A 22537-nucleotide genomic window follows, 5' to 3' on the forward strand; every position below is an offset into this window, starting at 1 on the left:
GATAGATATATTTATTTCTAATTGGAAATTACATGTTATTTTCACTTAAAAATATCACAAATTCAGAAAAAGATCGTGAAATGTAAACCAAAAATAATAATAAGCAACAAAACAAAAATAAGATAATCATGCAAACCAATAATGTGCATTATATGATATTATCACTTATCAATCACACAAATTGACTAAATCCCACAGAAAGCTTAATAAGGTTTGTGTTGTGGGTGCTTAGACAACGATATACGTAATATATAAATATTTATAAATACTTAAATACATAGGAAATACCCATGACAGGAAAAAATATCTGTGCTCATCACACAAATAAATACCAGGATTTGAACCTGGGGCCGTCGGCTTCATACCCTACTAACATAAGGCATTAAACATAGTTATAGTTTTTCAAAATTCATATTTTTTATTGCATGAAAGTGAGTACAAAGGGTGTTAGTATATACGAAAAGTCCATCACAATCTGCCGAGATCCAGCACGCAATATATCTTAAATCTAAACTACAACTATAAATTAATTTAGCTATAAATATAAAATAGCAAATAAATAAATAACAAAATAGTCATTAAATTAATAAAAACGTGCTACTTACTACAAACCATTTCATGACCAATATTCTTTTACTTACATCAAGGCATATTAAGCTCATACATTGTTAAAATTAAAACACATTTCTAAGATTAAACTATAAAAGTGGTTGTAACGCTCTTACAGCCCCTCTGGTGTTACGGGACTATCACTGAGATTATGGGATGGTTTTAGTATGATTATTTTTAAGTAAGTTACCAGTGTCCATGGGCTACGGTAATCGCTTACCATCAGGCGATTCGTCTGTGCTCATTTTCCTCCTATATAATAAAAAACTTCTATCGATTAAAAAATAATCACACTAAACCATCCCAGAATCTTATTATTAGTGATACTTCTGCTTTTTTAGCGTATTGATCACCAGATTGTGATTAAAAGCAGTCCTTCCAAAGAGAAATTTAGAGAGCTGTTGGAAAAATGAATCATCAAAATATCGCTCATTAACAGAAATTTCCATTAAATCTAAGAGTACTAATATAAATTTTTGCTATAATAGACATCCTTTTTACACTGAACGTGTATACGTTGCATCTAAAAAGCTTAATAAAGTGTTCTCAGTAGCGTATTTCTTTGACAAAATAAAACCTATTTTCAAGTAATTTTCAAGAAACCACCACAGCATGTTAAAAACCTTTTAAGCTAGTAATTTCTTTTTAATGTTGAGTTCGAGCCCGTTAGCAATCATTTTCACAAATAAATCTCTTCGCGGTTTCTAGAATTGCGAGTGATTGCGAGCTAGATTTATCGAAACTTTCACTCGAATTGCACCCTGCTAACTTGTAAGTTTAATGTTGTAGATTTACAGTCTGATTCGAACTTTAAGATACGTCAAAATTTTGCAAATGATACGACATGGATCAGATATGTCGGTTTCAATTGGATATGATCCTAAATGATAAGTCTTTGTTTGGTTCGTACTGAAAGTGAGTCTTTATTCTTCAATTTAGGCGTTTTATAATCAATACACCTATAAATGTCAAAAACTACCACCGGTTCTAATCCTACACCACAGCCCCGAGAAAATACCTATAGACATAAACTCGGGGGTAGGTATCCAATTTTTTCAAAAAATCCCGAAAACATATCTAATTTTTTACAAAAGGAAAAGCAATAGAAATTGATATTAATAAAAGTGTAAAAGAACCCATAAATAGTGTAACAATCGTTTTTTAGTCAGATATTAGCTCACAATTATAAGAATATCATACCAAATTTAAGAAGTCAAAACACATATTATTGACTTGAGTCTCATAATATGCAAACATAATTCCTTTACAGTACTTAACCGAGCTCTAGCTTTATGCAAACATTCTTAGCATTCGTTAAAGTTTAAGTGCAATCCCGAGAAGTTAGTTCTACAACGGCATTCATAGCAGCTAATCATTTTTGCTTTGCAAATTTCTTACGAGTGGAATGTGCCTTTTTCTAGAAACAGCATTATGGTACAAATAAATTTCCATTTACTCTGAAAGTGGGTCATTGTTTATGTATAAGAAGTGACTTGAATCTAATATACTTTGACCGTTGTGGCCAGCTGTTTGAATTACAATCATTTATTTTACTCAATGTTGGTACAAATTTTTTTTTTTTTTATGCAGGCCCATTCTAACGTACACTGACATCACAATTATATTTGAATCATGTTATTAAGTTGTCGCGCGTCTCGCTCACGCTAATACATGTACGGACAAGTACGAGCGATGAAGATAGCTCACGCTGATTGGTGATTATAAAATGAAGTGAAAGTCGTGCGTGAGATACGCGCCAACAGCAAAGACCATCTTCGAGCTCGTATCAAACCAGTTCAAAACCATAACAAATTAGATAATGAATCTGAATCGGGTTCGTTGTCATATTGGTGTCCAATTTCCAGGTATTCAGACTACTAAGATCCCTGCGGCCGCTGCGAGTGATCAACCGAGCGCCCGGCCTAAAGCTCGTGGTGCAAACCTTACTGTCCTCGCTCAGGCCAATCGGAAACATTGTGCTCATCTGCTGCACGTTTTTTATTATTTTCGGCATCTTGGGAGTACAGGTAAATATCAAAAAAAAGGAAGCATCAAGTCTTGTTTCGTTAACGTTACTGCCAATAATTATCAATGTATCAGGTACAAGTATTAGACATTGTTTTGTTCCCTAATTCTATAATAGCCTCCTGCGTTCGAGAAGCAATTGGTTTGGTTTTGGACTTGAAACCTATATATAATTCAATAGATTCAAAATATTTTTTTAAATAAGTAAGTTTTATTGTACTCAAAGCCTGGTTAGATGGGTGAAATTCAAGTACCTTAATTGTCGGTTTAATCCAAACGAACAAATTCCAAGTACCTGCTCGGCACTCGTATACACTCCGAATATTTTCAACATTCACGAAAGAACATTCACGAATGCTAACGCTCTATTTGGGACAGGGGCGGACGTGTGCTGCATTTCCCGAATTTATCCGTAGCAAACCACATCCTACCGCATAATGTCATCTGTATAGGGAGCTTTGTTAGTTTCGGATGGGTTTGACGACAAAATAAAAAATTGCCTCAATTTAAATAAAATTGTAACAGAATTTCAGTTTTTTTAGAATCGATAAGTTCCAAGACCAAGCTTGTTGTATTTTTCACCTTCCTTAACCCTATTCAAACGCATTTTACGTCATACCTGGACTATATAGGTACCTACTGGGTACCTACTTTAGGGTAACGGTTTGAAAAATAAAACAAGAGGCAAATTAAGTAATTTGGTTGTTAAGATACCAGGTTATTACGACATGATGTTTAGAGAAATTATTATTCTATATAGCCAACGGAATAACCTAAACCGTTATTTGTTACAGTTGTTCAAAGGGGCATTTTTTTACTGCGAAGGGGCGAACATAAAGACCGTGAAGAACAAATCCGACTGTTTAGCCATCGAAGGCAACGTGTGGGTGAACAGAAAGTACAATTTCGACGACCTCGGCAAGGCTTTGATGTCCCTTTTCGTTCTGAGCTCCCGGGACGGATGGGTCAACATAATGTATACGGGGCTTGATGCCGTTGGCGTGGATCAGCAGGTACTTACGTTTTTACTTTAGTTAAATTTACTTAGTTACTTACTTTAGTTTAATTTATTTAGAAGACTTCTATTTTTTTTTTGCAATTCTAATCGGGACTGTTTTCTAACTTTTGTAGACGATTTCTAATGGTTATCAGATTTTGTTATTTTAAATTCTTGATACTTATTCTAGTTCAAGGTATTCATTAAAAACGTAATATATACTAATGATCGCTTTATATTTTAATAACACAGGTCAAATACCTGTATTATGATACTAGCTGTTGCCCACGACTTCGTCCGCGTGGATTTATTTCCGGAAACACACTTTCAACACCTTTATTCAGCCCCTAATAGGGTTAACCTATTAGGGGGGGAAGAAATTTAGGCATTGTCATGGATCAGACTCTTTCTTGGGCACCCCATGTGACTGAAACCAGTAGGAGACTTTTTGCTTCTTTGCACTCGCTTCGACGTCTCCAGAGTTTCCTCCCTGTCCACAAGAAAGTCATGTTAGCACGTTCTCTGCTAATTCCCCTTCTCGATTATGCGGACATTGCTTTTCTAGATCTCACTGAGGAGCTACTCGACAAGCTTGAACGTTTGCAAAATGTGTGCATCAGATACATTTTTGGACTACGGAAATTTGACCACATTTCATCTTTCCACTCCCGACTCAAATGGCTGCCCATTCGGCGCCGTAGAGACACATGTACTTTCCCTTCTCTTTCGTTAAAGAAGAATAAGACGAGAATAGGACGTTTCCTATTCTCTCCTTCTACTCCCCCATATCTCTCGGAGAAATTTAAATTTTTAACAGATGGCATCGGACATCGGCTCCGTTCCAGTGCAGATCTCTCTCTGTCTATCCCGCCGCACAAACACCGGTCCTATGACAAGTCTTTTACCGTGTACGCTGTCAAATTATGGAATTCCTTGCCGTCTTCTCTTCGAAAGTGTCAGTCGGTCGCATCGCTAACGGCGAACTTAAAAAGCTATGGCTTTCGGACGGAACTTCGGAACTAAAAGATCTGTGCGGTTAGGTAGTTTTTGTACATATGTATTATATCGTATAGAACGTATTATATGTATTATATATTATAACTATACATGACTGTTAATATATTTGTTTTATTTTACACAAATCCCATGCCCATGCTATATACTGTAGGTTATAGGTTTACCTGTCTTTTAGGAAACTAAATATTTTCTTTTATGCCGTTTAGTACAGCTTTGATGTCTACCGTTCTCCAACTCTCCCTCAATTGCTCAAAGGTTAACTGGAAGAGATCCCTGAAAGGGATAAGTTCGCCTTTTGTACAAATGATGCGTTTTTCTCTTGTTTTATGTTTATTTTTGTACAATAAAGAGTTTTACTACTACTACTATTTTCAAAAGCACTAAAATCACTTCTTTCTTTTTTAATGCCTTATCACAAAGTTTCAAGTTCCTAACTTAAAATTAAACTTGAACGGCATACAAATGTTCAACCCCTTTTTAACCTTCTTATTAGAGGTTGAAGTTTTCAAAATCGCTTCTTATCTCTTGTACATTTAATAAAATAAATGCAACCTAGTATGCAAATCTCAACTTTCTACCTTTTGTAGTTTCGGCTCTGCGTTGATGAATCATTCAGTCTGTCATGACAGTCAGTCAATTAGTCAGTCAGGACACACGCATTTTTATATAGAAGATAGATAGATAGATAGTGATCCCGATCCCGATTAATTAAGTAGGTATAACTTAGAAGTTAGACTACTATTATACCATTATACTAAATCTCGGCTATAATATAACATTATTATTCACTTATTCATAGAAGTGCCTCGTAACATAAGCCTTAAGCTCATATCCAGTTTATCCAACTGTTATCGTAGAATTTCTCGTCGAGTAAATGTTACCACGGAGTCGGCTCACCTCCACACGGTTAATTCTGATCGCGAACGCTGAAAGCGAACAAATCGAGCACACTTGTTGAATTTGTACCTACCAGTAACACAGACGACCGTTATTGGAAAAGTTTAGACTGCACATAGTTTTTCTTGAGTTTTTGGAATTTTTATCCGATTGACTTTTTCAAGAATTTTAATGACATTCCATCGTTTACGAAAACATTTTATTGGTAAAACATTATATAATAAAAAATTATGCAAGTTAATTCCTTGCCAACAGCCAATAGTGAACTACTCTGAATGGCGTCTCCTGTACTTCATCGCGTTCATACTGCTTGTGGGGTTCTTCGTGCTGAACATGTTCGTGGGAGTGGTGGTGGAAAACTTCCACCGCTGCCGCGAGGAGCAGGAGAAAGAGGAGCGAGTGAGGAGAGCGGCCAAGAGGCAGCTGCAAATGGAAAAGAAGAGGCGAAGTAAGTTTATTAATTTATATATTTAACCCTAGGGTAGTCGCGCCTTTCTGTGGTATTTTGCTGCTCATACTTATTAATATGATTTTTTGTTAAAAATATTGGATAAATTCGTTTGTAATATTGGTAATGTACCGATATTCTTATGGGACAAAAATAGTTTTACAGTTTTACACTAAGTAGTACCAAAAAATTACCTTGAAAAATGTACCGTGTGCCACGGGCAGCAATATGCTCGTTTGTGGGTTTATTTGTCTAACCCTTTATCCTAAATTATAACTGTTTATGACAGAAGATTGTGTTTTCTTTCAGAAATGCATCAAAGACCTTACTACGCAGATTACAATCAAACAAGACTATTTATCCACAACGTAGTCACCTCCAAATATTTCGACCTGGCCATCGCCGGAGTCATCGGCTTAAACGTAGTGACCATGGCCATAGAGTACTACAGAATGCCTCCAGTACTCCAATACGCCTTGAAAATATTCAACTACTTCTTTACAGCAGTCTTTATTTTAGAAGCAATCATGAAACTAGTAGCATTAGGGTTCAAGATATACTTAAAAGATAAATGGAATCAATTGGACGTAATAATTGTTATTTTGTCTATAGTTGGTATAGTATTAGAAGAATTAGAAACAAATATAATACCAATCAACCCTACAATAATGAGAGTGATGAGGGTCTTGAGGATAGCGAGGGTGTTGAAGCTGCTTAAAATGGCTAAAGGAATCCGGGCTTTGTTAGACACGGTAATGCAGGCGTTGCCGCAAGTAGGGAACTTAGGACTGTTGTTTTTCTTATTGTTCTTCATTTTTGCCGCTTTAGGCGTTGAATTGTTTGGACGACTGGAGTGTTCTGATGAAATTCCTTGTCAAGGTGAGTAGTAGTTTTCTTTATTAGCCCGCAATTGTTCACTGTCTGTCATATTTAATTTTAAAATATAACGAGATCACCCAATCAGTATAATTATTTATTCCTTTTTCAAAACTGTAATTAACAGGCCGCTTTCAGTATGTATCTTGACGCTGCACATTCTTATAGAATTTCGTATTTTTATATCATTGTTGAAATAATTAATCTCTAATGCACATATTATGATCAAAGCATAAATTGTATTTGTGTGTATTTTATTCACATTTCAAGACAAAAACATTAAATGACCCTGGGTAGCTGACTGCCAATTAGGCAGGTAACCCTAAAAAACACCTTTAAGGTTTTATTAAGCGTCTAAGAAGCCAGCGAGTGCAGAAATGTTAGGTAATCCTACCCCACTCCTCAGGTCTTGGCGAGCACGCCCACTTCGCCAACTTCGGCATGGCATTCCTCACGCTCTTCAGGGTCGCCACCGGTGACAACTGGAATGGCATTATGAAGGACACGCTGCGCGAGGACTGCGACAGCAGCGTGGACTGCGTGCGCAATTGCTGCGTCTCCACTGTTATAGCGCCCATCTTCTTTGTGGTGTTCGTACTCATGGCCCAGTTCGTGCTGGTCAACGTTGTGGTCGCTGTAAGTATTCTATATTACCAACCAAGCTATGTAAATGATTGAAACCAATCCATTTAGCAAAGTGGATTGCGTGCTCAACCCCTGCGTCTCTACCATCATTGCGCCCATTTTATTTGTGGTATTCGTGCTCACGGCGCAGTTCGTGTATTGTCAACGTTGTGCTCGCTGTAAGTACCGTTACCAAGCAAGTTACCCCTGCTAGTTATTTGTATGCATAATTTACTCATAACACAATGACATTAAACATAAGTTGATTAAGAGAAAATTACATTGAAATAAACGTCAAATATAGCATCAGCAAAGGTGGGAGTAAAATTATTCATATTTAAGACGTATAGGTAACTACGTCTTAAACGAAAATCAACAACATTTACTCATAAAGCACATGCTTCACTCCTGAGCATATTTGAAGAAACCGCTCCCTTTTGCGCTCGAAGACGCCCGTCTTAATAGTAAAACTACCTTTTAACCAGACAATACCTTTATTCCAGCCATAACACAATTTTAATTTCGAATAACTGAGTTGGCTTGAGTGTTAAGAACTAGCAACTGTTAACTACATAGTCCCAGCCTTTTACATGCAAATTTTTGCCTCGTGCGGGTTGCAACCACTCCGACCCTTTGCTTGACATAATAGAACTTTGCCACATGAAAAGGATCCACTGTTAAAATTACTTTTCACCACACCAGCTGGTAAAGGCACTCTTGATTTTTCAAAAACTGATGAGAAAGTTGCATTTTATCCACATCTATGGCAAAGTATTCTGATGCAAATTTTGAGTTGTTTCCTTGTGTTGGCTGGTTGACTTGACTATTAAATGATGATTTTGAATGATAAATATTTAATAACGATAATTTGGATTTGTTTTGGTACAATTTTCTGTGAAAGAAGCGGACACCGTTTAACCCTCATGCCTTAAAAACCTTGCAACGCTTAAGTTTCAACTTTTCTAACTACTCGCTAAAGTACGCTCATGGTTAAATTTTGGAATCTTTCTCTTGCTTGGGTATCAATATTAGCACGAGCGGTTAAACAACAACTTTGCCCCCTTGTAAAACAAATAACTCTTAACTGTAGATATATTTCAATTCGGAATATTAATGAGCACGTGTCGACCCCGCGTTACTGGCAACTTTTCCCAGATAACATAGAGCGATTTGAAAGTTTACACAACTTCTGTACCCGTATCTATAATTATACTGTCATCGCCAACCCCCCCGGTGCTTTTATAATAATAGATTAAGTAATTGCGGCTCGAATTGTTAAGAAAGTTTATTCAATTACGCCAATGTAAATTCTTGGCAATATTTTCCGAATTCGGGCACGTGTTTCCGGAACGAAAAGACATTTATAATAACAAAAAAAATAACAAAACAAAATAACAAATGCATATCTTTTAAAAAAAGGGAACCGCCTTCAAAAAAGGAACCCACTAAAAAGCACAAATAATTTTTATGTAGCCCACCCCTGTCCCTATTCCGTCGTAAAGCAAATTTCTGCCAAAACGTAAATTAATACATAATAATAAGAAAATTTATAAACATCCGGGTAATTACTTAGTTTTTGAAATCGGCGCCAAACAAAAATTTGAGAGAACCAACATTTTAGGCAACGAAGAACGCTGCACTTACTTGTATAAAAAAGACATAGTTGCACTAAATTAATGGATAAACTTGTCTGTCTCTTTGAAGGTATTCACAAAAAAATATAGGTATATCTATCTTGTTTAAGAATATTTCTTTCTTGTAGGTCCTAATGAAACATTTAGAAGAATCCCACAAACAAATGGAAGACGAAAACGACATGGATGTAGAGCTGGAGCGCGAGTTGGAGCGCGAGATTGACGACGAGGAGGACCGTGCGCTGTGCCGCGCGCTCGAGCAGGTGGCGGCGCCGCGTCCGCTCAGCAAGGTACCTTCCCTCCCGGCCAACTTCACCTACAGCGAGCCGAAGCACCCGCCAACACCGTCCCCCGCACGCCTCGCCCGTCGCCGGCGCACGCTTCACTCGCACCACGCTTTGCTCCCGACGTCGCTACCGCCGAGACGAGCTTCCCTCTCACCTCATGCGTTTGGACGTCGCCGACAGGATTCCACCACCGAACCCCCTGCGGCTCTCTACGAGGAGGACGCGCGGTTCATCGACGCAGACGACGCCGACGAACTCGACCCCGGTAGCCCCCCGCGACGCGACTCCTTTGCGCAAAATCGTAGGCAACGCGTGGACAAGCGCAACTCCTTGCGCGGCGAGGAGGCGAGGCTTCTTCGGCCCGTTCTGCTCGCTGTGCCTACACCTCGACAACATGTTAGGACTAGCGGTCCTAAGAGAAGAATCTCCGAATCCGGTAGTGTAAGTGACGCGAGTCAGGGCTCGGCGCGACCTCAGCTCGCGCCCGAAAGCGTCGAACAACCTATCAGCGAAGAAGAGAAGATCAGGATAGTAATAGCGGAGCGGCGGAAAATGGACGCGGCCCGACCGGAGCCCGAGGAGGGCGTCGAGCTCGCGGAGCGCGGCTCCTAGTCCCGGCGGGGCCGGCCGCACCAACATCACGAGGTCTACATCTAGGCGCCCAGCGCCCGGGTGAACCTCCCTCCCACCTTCCTCCCTCCGTCTTCTTCTGTGGAACGGTTTGGAACTGTTAATGTTTGAACTCGGTTGCACGACAGTGATGCATTGACACAAATTTTAAAAACATGCTTATAGTTTCGACTTTAGTGCGGTGTTACGTTTTCGGTACGACCGATTGAGTGATAACGTGTATGACATTTGGTGTGATCATTTCCCGTCTTTAGTGTTCATATCCTTAACTCCGATTCTTACTTTTCCTACGCGGCCGGTTCAACAACTAGCAAAGAGACTTCAATAAATTTAAGCTAAGATATAATAGAAATAGGTAGATAGGAGTTAGGTCTAGTCAATTTGTTGTGGTGAGATTTTTTCTACGAGAGCTATGGGTACTTCAAATGTTAATTAAGTAATTTCAAATAACGGTGCTTGCTGTTGAATTGTATTAGTTATTCGTAAAAGTTCTCCTAAAAGTGTTTCCAAAGAACCTCAACGAAGAGTATGATTTATTGTATATTTGTATACCTAATTTAATGTTTTGTTATTGTGCGTAGAAAATGATTTTATTTATTACATGTAAAATTATAATATTAAATGTTGTTAAAGTGTAAATTTTATGACTTAAGAATGGGTTTCGAATCATTGAATATTAGAATAATGTAATCCAACGACTTGAATGAAAAACGCCTATGGATATCTATTATTTAAATGCTTTTAGTTTGTACATCAAAAAAATCTTCTAGTCAACGAGTGTCTCTCATACTAGAAAATTGTTATAGGTAGAGGTTGGTATTATAGTAAGGATCTAAAACAGAACCAATAGTTGGCGAATTGATTAGAACTCTCTCTAAGAATGAAAAAGTATTTTCTGAATATAAAATGAATCCTATTTTCTTACAGTCGTGTACGTAACTTAGACGTGTAACTGGCAATACGCACATACAGTTAGCGTAGAGTATAACGTAGTGTACGCAGCTATCTTAGGGTGAACAGAGATTATTGTGAGATAGTGGCCGATATATTCTACACAATTATCGTTGAACTGTTTAGTGCTGTCATTATTTGTGCCAAATTTACATTAATTTTACTCAACATGGCGTACTGAATATGAATGAATTATTAATCAGTCATTGTTACAAAATGAGTTTGTGGCTTCGCCCCTTTTGCATACATTTTATATGAGGTCTCGATTTTCTCCGAATGTCTGAATTAATTTTCAATTATTTTATATTAAGCAATCTATTTAAGCACCATCTCGATCTACCTAATTACATGAAAGATTTTAGAAAGAAGTTTAAATTGAACACATGAAAGAGTTTAAATTGTTTATTATTTTAAAGTAAAGCAAAAATAATGCCAACATATTTTAAGTTAGTCTTGTTACGAATAATTTTCAGTACCATTTCTGATACGAGACCCTAACTCGGATAGGAAGAAGATTTTTAAAAGGCATTTAATGTCATCTTGGGTATAAACTTAAAATACTCATACAAGATATGCCGAATTGTTGCACCACACATACTGTTAACTCTGCAGTCTGTTTGTGTCGTTCTGATTGATGAAATTTAACACGAAATTGAAAAAGAAAAGAAAAAACACCTTTAAGAAATATATATCATTTTGATCTTAATTGGCTGCACAAAAACAATTATTGCACATCAGTACCGAGTCATCACTTAGTTTCTTTCTTTCGTTGAATCTACCCTAGTGTCCTTAAATCCGTTTAAAAATCACAAGTCGGTCCCTGACCTACGAACAAATTAAGAGCGTAGTTAGGGAAGAGAGCAATAAATTTTATATACTTCAACTGTGCCTTTCCTATTTCTAATGTACTAGCTTGTGAAGTCGATTGTTGGGACTCTGAACTTATGTATACTGTAGGATTTGGGGACTATAAGCTATTTACTGTAATATAATGTTATATTCTTCAAATATATAATATATTTCCAGAGATATTACTTCTAGCAGTTTCAGTATTTTGTTATTCTTAAGAATTTCTTTGTAGTTTAATTATCCAAGCATAATACTCAAATATTCTACAGATATTTGGGTTACAGGCCCTTTACTTAAGTATGATGTAATGAAAGTTATTATTTTGCTTTCGTATTGTTCTATTACATTGAGAATCCATTTCGTTAAACTTTGGAATTGAAAACGAAAAGGGTTAATCACTTAGATTGCTTTAGATTTGTCAAATTCGAGTTTTCAATTTAGAAATCAACCAACATTTTAAGAACATCAACAATTGTTATAAAGTAGCTTCGGATCAATAAAATATTTAAGTGTTAAAAAATGTTTTTAAATTCTATGTCAGATTTATTATTGAAATGGACCTGGAGTGTACCTATGGCACTATTGTAGTTTAAATGGTGAAGCTAAATGCTCTTGTGGGTACTCCTTTCCTTACTGTTATCGTATTGATTGTTACTTTTAACGTAATATTATAAGCTGCGGTAAAATCATGCAAAAGCGAACGCCAACGTGTGTTGTATTTACGTGACATTTCGCTCTCTGCGCAAGTTTGCTTTAACACTCTCTCTAACCAATTTTTTGCACGCATTTATACAAAATATTGTACGTTGAGTTTACAAAATCCTCAAACATTGAAAACAGCTAGTTTTTATTCAAGGAAAGACAAGCTAAAGTCCATATTAAATATTTTACTTGTTGCTCGCGTACTGCGAGTGTGCCACTAAATTTTATTCTACTTTTAATTAACCTGCGTACCTTTTTCTCTTTATGCTTTTACTTTAAAATAGACAAAACGTCTTCCATGTCTTCTTATATAAATAGGTTGAAATTCTATCGATCGGAGTTTTCCACAAAGTAATCTTTTAAGATTAATGGTAAATTGTCAGAAGCGATTCTGAATTACTTATTCCAGCGTCACGTGGTTGAATTGATTGAAGGGAATTTAGTAAAATTAAGAATAGCATTTCGTGATAAAAAGTAAAATTCGTGATAAAGATTAGATATTGTTTTACGGTACTGATTGTATGATATTTTTAAGAGGTATGAACAATGTTCATTAGATGAGTACACCTGTTACAATTAGCTGGTGATCTGTCAAGTTACGAAAATGTTAGGTTGAAAAATAAATCTAAAGACAACATCTGCGTTTTATTTCCACGTGATCTGTTCCAGGCGTCTCGAAAGCCGAGCAGGTTATTTATTAATAATGGAGAAAACTATTCGATTGGAAATATAAATCAGAGAGCAACACGTGCAGCTGACAGAGTCAGTTATTGGATTTATTGTGATATCTAATTTAGTATTTTTTTCTTTTCAAGATTTCATCTCTTAAGAGGAAAGGGATCGACCACTTCTCCATACAAACCATTTTCCTCTCTTGATATTGAAATTATGGACAATATTTTGGTATAAAATTAGATGTTTATTATTTATTAACCATAGCTATTATATTGATTTTTTAGATTTTTTATTATTATTATAACATTTAGGAGCGAAAACTAATTCCATGCAATTCTTTAAGTTCCTAAATTGTCATAATTGAGGAATCGTAAAAAAACAAACGAAGGGGCATAGCTATGGTCAATATACATAAAATTTAGTATATTGACATCATAGAATTATAGAAGAAATACAATCATCATCATTTTGTCTTTTATAATCACGTATTATCAAACGGTAAAATAACGCAAACGGGAAATAGATGACACTAAATTCATGACAGCTCTATCCTATCTTACTGATCTGATCAAACTGGGCTTACAAAATGATCAAAAAATTATGCGGAGGGGCTCGATCTACGAGGGTTGACTGAAAAGTTCGCGGCCTGACCAATAAAAAAAGTTTTTTTAAACATTCATCTCATGCCTTTTTCAACTGTCATTATTTAGCTATCATCCTGCAAATTTTGCAGTTGGCGTCATTATTTAAAAAAAATACGGCCGATCTAAAGTTACCTGTAGACAGATTCTTGATAATGGAAAAATTGGAACAACTTGCTGTAATTAAATATCTTCATAACCTTGACCTGTATGAAGCAGATCCTCAATACTTTTTGAGAAGATTTGTAACTGTGGAAGAGACGTAATTCCACTACTACATGCCAGAGGCCAAACAGTAATCAAAGGAGTGGGTTTATGCTGTAAATCCGCCTTTAAAAAAAGAAATGCCGATTTTGTCGGCCAATAACATCAGGGCGTCGGTTGTTTGGGATGCAAAAGGCGTAATTGGTTGACTATCCTGAAAAGGACGTCGTTATAAATTCGGACTATTATTGCAAACTCTTACGCCGTTTACGTGAGGATTGAAGATAAAAAGCCCTGGACTATTGACAAAGGACGTTCTCTTTCACTAGGATTATGCGTTTTCAGACGTCACAAAAAATCTATGGCGGATATTCACAACTCTGTGGGTTAACAACATCATCATCAACATCTGATTGTTGAGCATAGTCGCGTTCTGGTATTTTCTGACCTACTTATTGTCCCGATAGGTATGGGAAATTATAAATGAGTAGGCAGAAGAACGTTTAATAAAAAATATTTATTACCACAACTAGCTCAGATGGTAAAACGGGTAAATGTCGTGGTTCGCGCTAATACTTGACAAGATCGGATTCCGGTAGTCGTTTGCAGCCAAAGTACTCCCCTGACGGTGCCGAGGTGGCAGGCGCAGGTTTTTCTGGTCGGCGCTGAGTTCAGCGCAGCTCGGAACTGCGTGGCGCTGAGTCGGGAAAAGGGCCAGAAGCACGCCAGTAGCAGAACGACAAGCGGGCGGCAAGTAGGAAGCCACAAGAGTCACTTTGGACAGTATACATGCTGAAACACGACAGAGTAACTGCAAAAAGCCATCATATTTGTGCGAAGTCTGACTCGTGATTTCAAAAATTTCTACCAAACTTTCACGTCAAAAAAGGCCGCGTCGCTGTTTTCGCTCCGTCATTGAATTTCGAATCACAAAGGGCAGAGCAACAGGCGTGCGCAATTGAGTTTAGCAACAATCTTTGCAAGCGTCCTATCTTGTTAGCGGGCGCTTACAATCTAATTTGCATAATTCCTTGAAACGAATTTTAATAGGTTCCTTATCGTGTTGAACAACATAAGGCCGTCCGCGAAAAGGTGCAGATGCTGTTTATTGTCCCGTAATACGAGGGTGTGCTAATGTACTGGCTGAATCAGCAAGATTGTTCTGAATTTTTTGCAACTGCTCTTTTTTGTTGTTTGCTGAGTAGGTACCTATTAACTTTAAATGAGTGGAATGATGATGATGGTTAAAAAAAACTATTCTGTTACTTCCCTGGTCTCAAACTATCACCATACCAAATTTCATTTAAACCGGCTCAGCAATTTAAGCGTGAAGAGGACCAGAGTGACAGACAGACATTGTTACATTAGCATTTATAAAATTAGTATAAGGATCTTGGAAATTAATCAGGTCACATTAGGGTTCTGAGGGACAGACTTAGTTAAATTAATAAAAATATTTCTTAGTGTGAAATAATAACTATTGGTATTATTTCAAAATATAAATATAAATAATACCTATAGGTATTAATTCACACTTTAAATATGTGCTGTATAAATTGTGCATTCTAATGTGAACTTGATTATTTAAACTGATCACCACGCAGTGTGTTGATAAATATAATCCTGTACAAATATTAATGTTAAACCTTGTTACTTAAATCACAATAAACAAAAAAGCTGAGACATTATAATCAAAACAAAACGACCATTTAAGTGATTCCGCTCTAAATGATTAATCGTTAATGAATGTCATAAAATAATATATTAATGAAAACAATAACTCCAACTTAACCCGGCCAGAACTGAAGTGGCACACTGACCTAATTGTAACTTCGACTTAGGTATTATTTTCTTTACATAGCCGTAATGTCCAATTGAATATGGAAATAAAAAGTACCTACTTCCGGCACAAAATACACTATCAAAAAGACATGAAAAGATTTGCGCAACGCAGCAATCATCTCGAAAATCCTTTGTCTACTAATGCCTAACAAACTATCGTGCCAATTTCAACCTTATTTTAAAACGCAAAAAGTTGCAAATAATAAACAAGATTATATGTAATGCTAGTATGAAACAATTTACGATCCTTGTTTATATTGCGTGTCGTGCAAGTTTCGATGTTACTTTTAACGGCAGGAGTATTTATGACGTTTTCGAGTAAAACTTACTACATTGTCGCTTACCATAAGGACGAAATTTGCTAGTATCTTTATACGAATAACGTGTCAAAGCGTTCTTATGACAAGCGACAAAGTGGTACCTTTTGCTTGAAGACGACACATTAATTCTTCGACCTTTATTGTTTTGTTGACGTATGCCAGATAATTAAAAAGATTTTATTAGAATATAAATATGAAATCCAGTTGTAGTTGGGTGAAAACCCAGGAAATTAAAAAATAATCTTTTACCCTTTCCTACTTTCGGGCGCGCCCCGCGAAACTTGCGACGGAAGATTTCGCAATCGCGCGGGTATTTGACGTTTTTCGTCAATACCTATGCTTTTACTTCTGTTTAAAATTTTGCTAGCCCAATCCGTGGGCCACTAGCTATTTTATACTAAATTTATACTGCTATGGTATGCAGCGTCTTACGATATATAATTGAAAATAAATGAAAATTAGATATGTTTTTGTGATTTTTTTCTATCAAGCCAACTTTAACTTTTTAAGGCTTCGGTTAGTCTGCCCTTGCAAATAAATATAGTCTAGTTTCTGAATGTTTTTTTTTTTCATGGCATTTGGCCTTGATTAAAACGTGTAAAAATTTAATATTAAAGCCCCCTCTTAACAATTGTTTAAAAAACCCTTGTCAAATGAAGTCCTAAATCACGCCATTGCTAAGGAGAAGTAAGCTTCTCCTAAATCTGTCTTTACTTTGCAAAGACTATCATGCCAATTTATCCTAAAACAACACAGTTCAGCCTCTGGGTCTATTGACACCTAGCGAACTTATGGGTTCCCTCGACTTGGGACACGAGAATGGTTTTAGGCTCAACGTAACTAAGTTTCTTTCTCCGTATGCTGCATTTAAAGTTTTACAAGACTGTAAAAAATATCATTTTCTCGTCATTCGAAAATTTAGAAAAATGTGAGTTAGTGGTTATCCTGACTAATATTAAATTTAGGGTTTGGTTATACTGGTTAGTAAAAAAGTGGCTTTATTTGTCAATTTATGTTTTTTTTTAAGTACCTAAATAGGTCCATTAAATTTCAGATACTTAAATAATAAGGTGGACCATTTTATTCACTTCTACACTACTTTGTTTCTAATTTGGTAATTTTTATGTTGTTTCTACCCAGAATCATTTTTATTTTATCTAGAAGAAATAGGAGAAAAAAATGTTCCAAAATTTCCATACATATTTTGATCCATCCTCCATTCCGTTACCGTCATACAAATTCTTTGAAAACTAATCGTATCGGAATGGAAATAAAAATCTTGGTACATTTCTTCTCCTATTAAACTCGGATGAGCTCGTGATTCTGAGATATCCGAGTAGAAATTACATACAAATATCCAAAGTAAAAAATTACTATTGTGTACACACAACCGTAATGCGTAAGTTAACTCGATTAAAAATTCATAAAGGAAGCTAAATTCCATGTAATCTCAGAAGACTTAATTTAGCATCTTCGCCGAGAATGGTTTTGCGCCAGAGACATGGAACCGGAATATATTTTCACATTATCCCATAACCTTCTTCCCATTAAGCTGCGCGTTGGAACGAACTACTTAACTATTTACTTTCTTTTTATACCTAATACAACTCATTTAATTTTTTGTACCAAGGCAATGCTCGGTGTTCTAGTTTCGCGAATGCGCCTTTATGGCCCGGATAAGCAATTTTCATAATTTTAGCACAAATTAAATTTTAGTTTTTCTCTGTAAATAAAAAAGGATAAAAAATATTATAATTATTTAACCCGAGAGAGACAGTCTGAAAAAAGCTTTGCAACATGCGAATTTTAATATTTCCTTACCTACATTTAGACCAAAGAGATTTCGCTCTTACAAAAATCTTACAAAAAAGCTCCAGTATTCCACATTGGTATAAATTAGATAAACGTGCTAGTGTGTGGGCGACCTCAATTGTAAAGGCTTTTAGGGACTTGATGGAGAAATTCAATCAGGCATCATTTAATCCCACACGTTCATTATCGAGCAACCGTCCGATAGGAATCCCAATTTAAAACCTTTGTATCTAAATAAATTAAAGAATTCTGGTAGAGTATGCTTTTGGCATTAAGTCCATCTTTTATACGATAAGTTTTTCTTTTGTGCAATAAAGATTAAATAAAGGTATTTTACAAAATGCGGACTTTTTATAATTAGCCTTCGGCATTTTACAAACGGCGTCGTCATTTTACAAACGTGAAAACGCGGCGGATTCTTACAAAATGCCTGCGACATATATATAGCAAGCTCAGATCTCATCTCGTTGTTCAAAAATATGCAGGATTATTAAACGCGGAAAAGCCACTTATTAAGTTTATTATTTTAATAAAAAAATGGCCCGTAGTACTTGGACAATCGCCCGCAACTCAAATGGATTACTTGCACACAACGGTGTTATGCTTACAAAGCATCTAGGCGAGTCGAACAACTATGCGAGAATGTATGCTATGATAACGCGTAGTTTTTAGAACAACGTCATTGTAAGCATACTAATAGTACATTATGATACAAGTGTGCTAAGTTGGTCATTACACACGACGCGATATTGTGCGCGCGAGCTGTAAGCGAGCGCGCAATAAGAAAGCTGATGTGTGTAATGACCAATGCACACGCGTTTCATACGACGTTTTTCAAAACACTTGCGAGAAAAAAAAGAAACTCATATTAATCAAATTTCAATAGTTAAAACAGTTAGTATTGTGTGTTGCATCTGTCATACTGCCGGCCGCCCCTCGCCCCGGCCGCGGGCGGCGCGGCGGGCGGGCCGGCCGGGCCGCGCGCCGCGCGCCGCGCAGGCGGTCGGGCGTGCCGGTGCCCGCCAGTCTGACCAATTAAAGAAGGGTCCCTTTCCATGCATATTATTAGCAATCAGTTACCTTCTTAACTCAGTCGGATAATATAATGAAAAAGCACGAGTGGAACAATACACTGAAAGAGCACGCGTGTTTAATATCTAGGATTATGAGCCAAAAATCGGTGGAATAAAAACGTCGTTTTGAGCAAGTGTGTTGAAAATATCTTTTCATTTCTCATGCTCTGTAAGAGGGTCATTGTTGTTCTAAAAGGTGTGCAGAAAATGATACATGCCTGCACTAGAGCATTTTACGTTCGAAGTACGATTTTTTGAATTTTATTGCGATAAGCAATTGAAATTTGAGTTTAAATGGATTTGTTATACAATTTCCATTCTGATATTTGACTCTCCATTCCATAAATAGAGACACTTTTGCCTAAATTGTTAACTGAAGGTACCCTTAAAAAATACTATTAAAATTATACTTGGTCATGTTTTAAAAAAACACATGCATTTTACTTTCCTCGTATTCGAAATGAAAAGTAGAGTGTTCAACTCGGGTGAAAGGCATCATTTCAGCCTCGGACTATTGGCGCTCTCACTGAACGCTAGCGCCAAAATACCTCTGCAGAAATGAGTGCCTTTCATCCCTTGGTTAACAATCTACTATTACAGTACATATGGTGCTACTTTCTCGCACTAGTGCGTCAAATAGCACTGTTCGTGCATACGTCGAAAGTTTAAAGGGCCATATGTACTGTAAAACGTTGTACGATACACGTGCGAATAGGTATTTCGCAACTCGTGTCGATTTAAAACACTCCCTGCGGTCGTGTTTTAATTTATCGCCACTCGTTTCGAATTTCCTCTTTTCCGCACTTGTATCGTAAATAACTATTACATACATAGTATCTAAGTAGCAGTGTTAAATTGAATCTGTACCTACTAGATGCAGCACATTATTATAATATATGTGTATAGTGTGTGGTATAGTCTGTTGGCAGCATTGAGTTATTATTATTATAGAGACGACATACCAAATCTGGGGGCACGGCAGTGCCCCCGCCAAGACGAGCAAAGCGAAGCCCAAGGGCTCTACCTATACCTTTTCTCGAAGCGCTTCGTCGTTTTTTTGGACCCTCATAACTTGGGTTTGGATTACACCAGATAAACAAAATTCTCGGGATACGATGCCAATAGTGGACTTATTAAGCATAAACATTTTCAATTGCATAGCTCTTATACTTTAGATTTTTTTCAATTTTAAAAAACCCCGATTTCGTCACTCACTCACTCACTCGTCAAAACCTTTAGGGTACTTGCTGAAGTCCTAGGAAGCTGAAATTTGGTATGTAAGATAGTCTTAGTACACAAACAACATAAAAATAAAAAATAAAAAAAAATTGCCCCTAAGGGGGTGAAAAGGGGGGTGAAATTTTGTATGGAAAATCAATAACCGCTGAACCGATTTAGTTAAATTTTCGTATGTAGATAGTTTTTGTTATGGGGAATGATATAGAATAGTTTTCAACCCCAAAATCACCCTGTAAGGGTGAAAAGGGAGTGGAAAAATGTGTAATCAGTAAAAAGCAGATTGTATAAAAGATGAAATTTACAGACACGAAATTTCAGGATTTTTAATAGTAAATTACCCAACCCTTTAAATTAGGGGATGGAAGATTGTCATAAGCAACTTACAAAAAGAAGTGAAATCCCACAAAAAACATTTCATATAAAATGTTGCCAAGACGAAACCATAAGGCTCGCACTGTCAAAAAGTTATCAGATCTTTTGTAGAGCCAAACTCTACAGGCCCTAACTTCACAAACTCTACACCTTAGTTAAAATATGTGGCTTGGCCATTTTGTTACATACAAAATAATTTATAGTGAATACATTTTTCACCTTGTCCCATGTGACAGGACAAGTTTCGTCTTGGCAATATTTTACATGAAATTTTTTTGGTGGGATGAAATTGTCGCAATCACAACCAGTAATATTCATGGCGCTTACCCGTTTAGGTCGCGAGATTCACGTTCCGCTTCTATGGTTTGATGCCATAACGGCAGCAACTCATGCCGCAAAATACTGGTTTTCTGTGCCGGTTCTATACGTTAATAATAAGAGTTGAATGGTTGGCAGTGGTATTCTGTAGGTACTTCGCCAGTTGTGCTGCTGCAAATTCAAGTGAAGAGGAAGTTCTCCGCGATGCCTCACAGTCGCAGTGTATTAAGTCGTTGCGGATATCAAGGTTGCTGTAATTCTGCCGTTGGTACATTCAACTCTCTGGCTCTCGGTAACAATAGTAACAAATGGCCAGCCACGAGCCACGAGTAATATGATGAGTTTGTCACAATACACAAAAGCGCATTGTCCATCTGTCCGATGCGCAAGGCAGAGGTTTTGTGTTTACGCTTTTTTGATGTATGGTATAGTTGCTTTTGAGGGCACATTTATGTTTGTGTGCTGATTTTTGGACGATAAGTTAATAAGACGACGACCGACGACGATTACGCCGATTTTTTTATTTTTTGGATTTTGCGGCGACGATTTTTGGACGATAAGTGTGATAGTATTATTATTTATTCTGTTTCCATGTGCAATTACATTTTCATTTCTCATAAGTTTAAGTAAGTAAGTTTTTCAAACTATATCGTGTTATATATCAAATGAAAGAGCTCATTGTGCGAATCTCAAATATATTTTTTTTTATAATTTTAGGATAAACAATTTAGAAGTTATTCAAGAAAATAGGCAAAATCGACCATTCCCCCCTTTATCTCCGAAACTACTGGGTCTAAGTTTTGAAAAAAAATACACAAAATAGATCTTTACCTATAGATTACAGGAAAACCTATTAGAAATTGCAGTCAAGCGTGAGCCGGACTTAATTACTTAGTTTTTGATCCGACCCCTACGGCTTTTTTAAAGACATTTCACTCACGTTTCACATAAAAAATACATTGTTTAAATTGTGTAATGTACGGAACCCTTGGAACGCGAGTCCGACTCGCACTTGGCCGGTTTTTTTAGAACAACAATGACCCTCTTTCAGAGCATGCGAAATGAAAAGTATTATTGCGATTCATTGCATTCGAATAGTCTGTAATGTAATGTACGGCGAAGAAATAAAATGGTGTTACACTGAAATAAATTTACTTAAAAACGTTTATGAGAAGCGATTTTGCACAACATTTCAGTTTTTGTACAAAGGTTAAAGCCAAATTGTAAACGAATTCCAAATATCAACAATACTGAAATGAGTCGCAAAGGAAATACGAATATATACAAAAAGGATGTGTTTACCTATTCTAGTACATATTTACTCGTAATATATGAGCCAAAGATTAAGTACTCGTACGTATTAAATAGATACCGGTCAATTCGAACATCGTGATAATTACTAGATACGAGAACAATACGAGATCTAATATGTATACGTTATAGTTAATAAAATGACAATTAAAAAATACAATTACAAATTACAACCAAAAATTAC

The 22537-nt window shown here is 36.6% G+C and overlaps 2 protein-coding genes across 4 annotated transcripts in view; one reads left to right on the forward strand and one right to left on the reverse strand.

Annotated features, from left to right (window-relative positions):
• The window catches only part of LOC134744379 (voltage-dependent T-type calcium channel subunit alpha-1G), a 55446-nt gene extending 42265 nt beyond the window's left edge, over nt 1–13181 (forward strand). For 2 of the 3 annotated variants that reach the window (XM_063678160.1, XM_063678162.1), the window contains 6 exons: nt 2475–2636; nt 3429–3647; nt 5801–5993; nt 6303–6872; nt 7276–7505; nt 9256–13181. In XM_063678160.1, coding sequence (XP_063534230.1) covers nt 2475–2636; nt 3429–3647; nt 5801–5993; nt 6303–6872; nt 7276–7505; nt 9256–10026 — 2145 coding nt within the window. In that variant the 3' untranslated portion in view covers nt 10027–13181. The remainder of the gene's footprint in view (nt 1–2474; nt 2637–3428; nt 3648–5800; nt 5994–6302; nt 6873–7275; nt 7506–9255) is intronic. The other variant, XM_063678163.1, reaches the window with a different exon arrangement.
• LOC134744406 (mitochondrial glycine transporter B-like) overlaps nt 1–22537 on the reverse strand; it is a 373541-nt gene that overhangs the window by 335788 nt on the left and 15216 nt on the right. The window lies entirely within an intron of this gene.

This window comes from Cydia strobilella, chromosome 9, assembly GCF_947568885.1.
Source record: "Cydia strobilella chromosome 9, ilCydStro3.1, whole genome shotgun sequence".
Classification (NCBI taxonomy): Eukaryota; Metazoa; Arthropoda; class Insecta; order Lepidoptera; family Tortricidae; genus Cydia; species Cydia strobilella.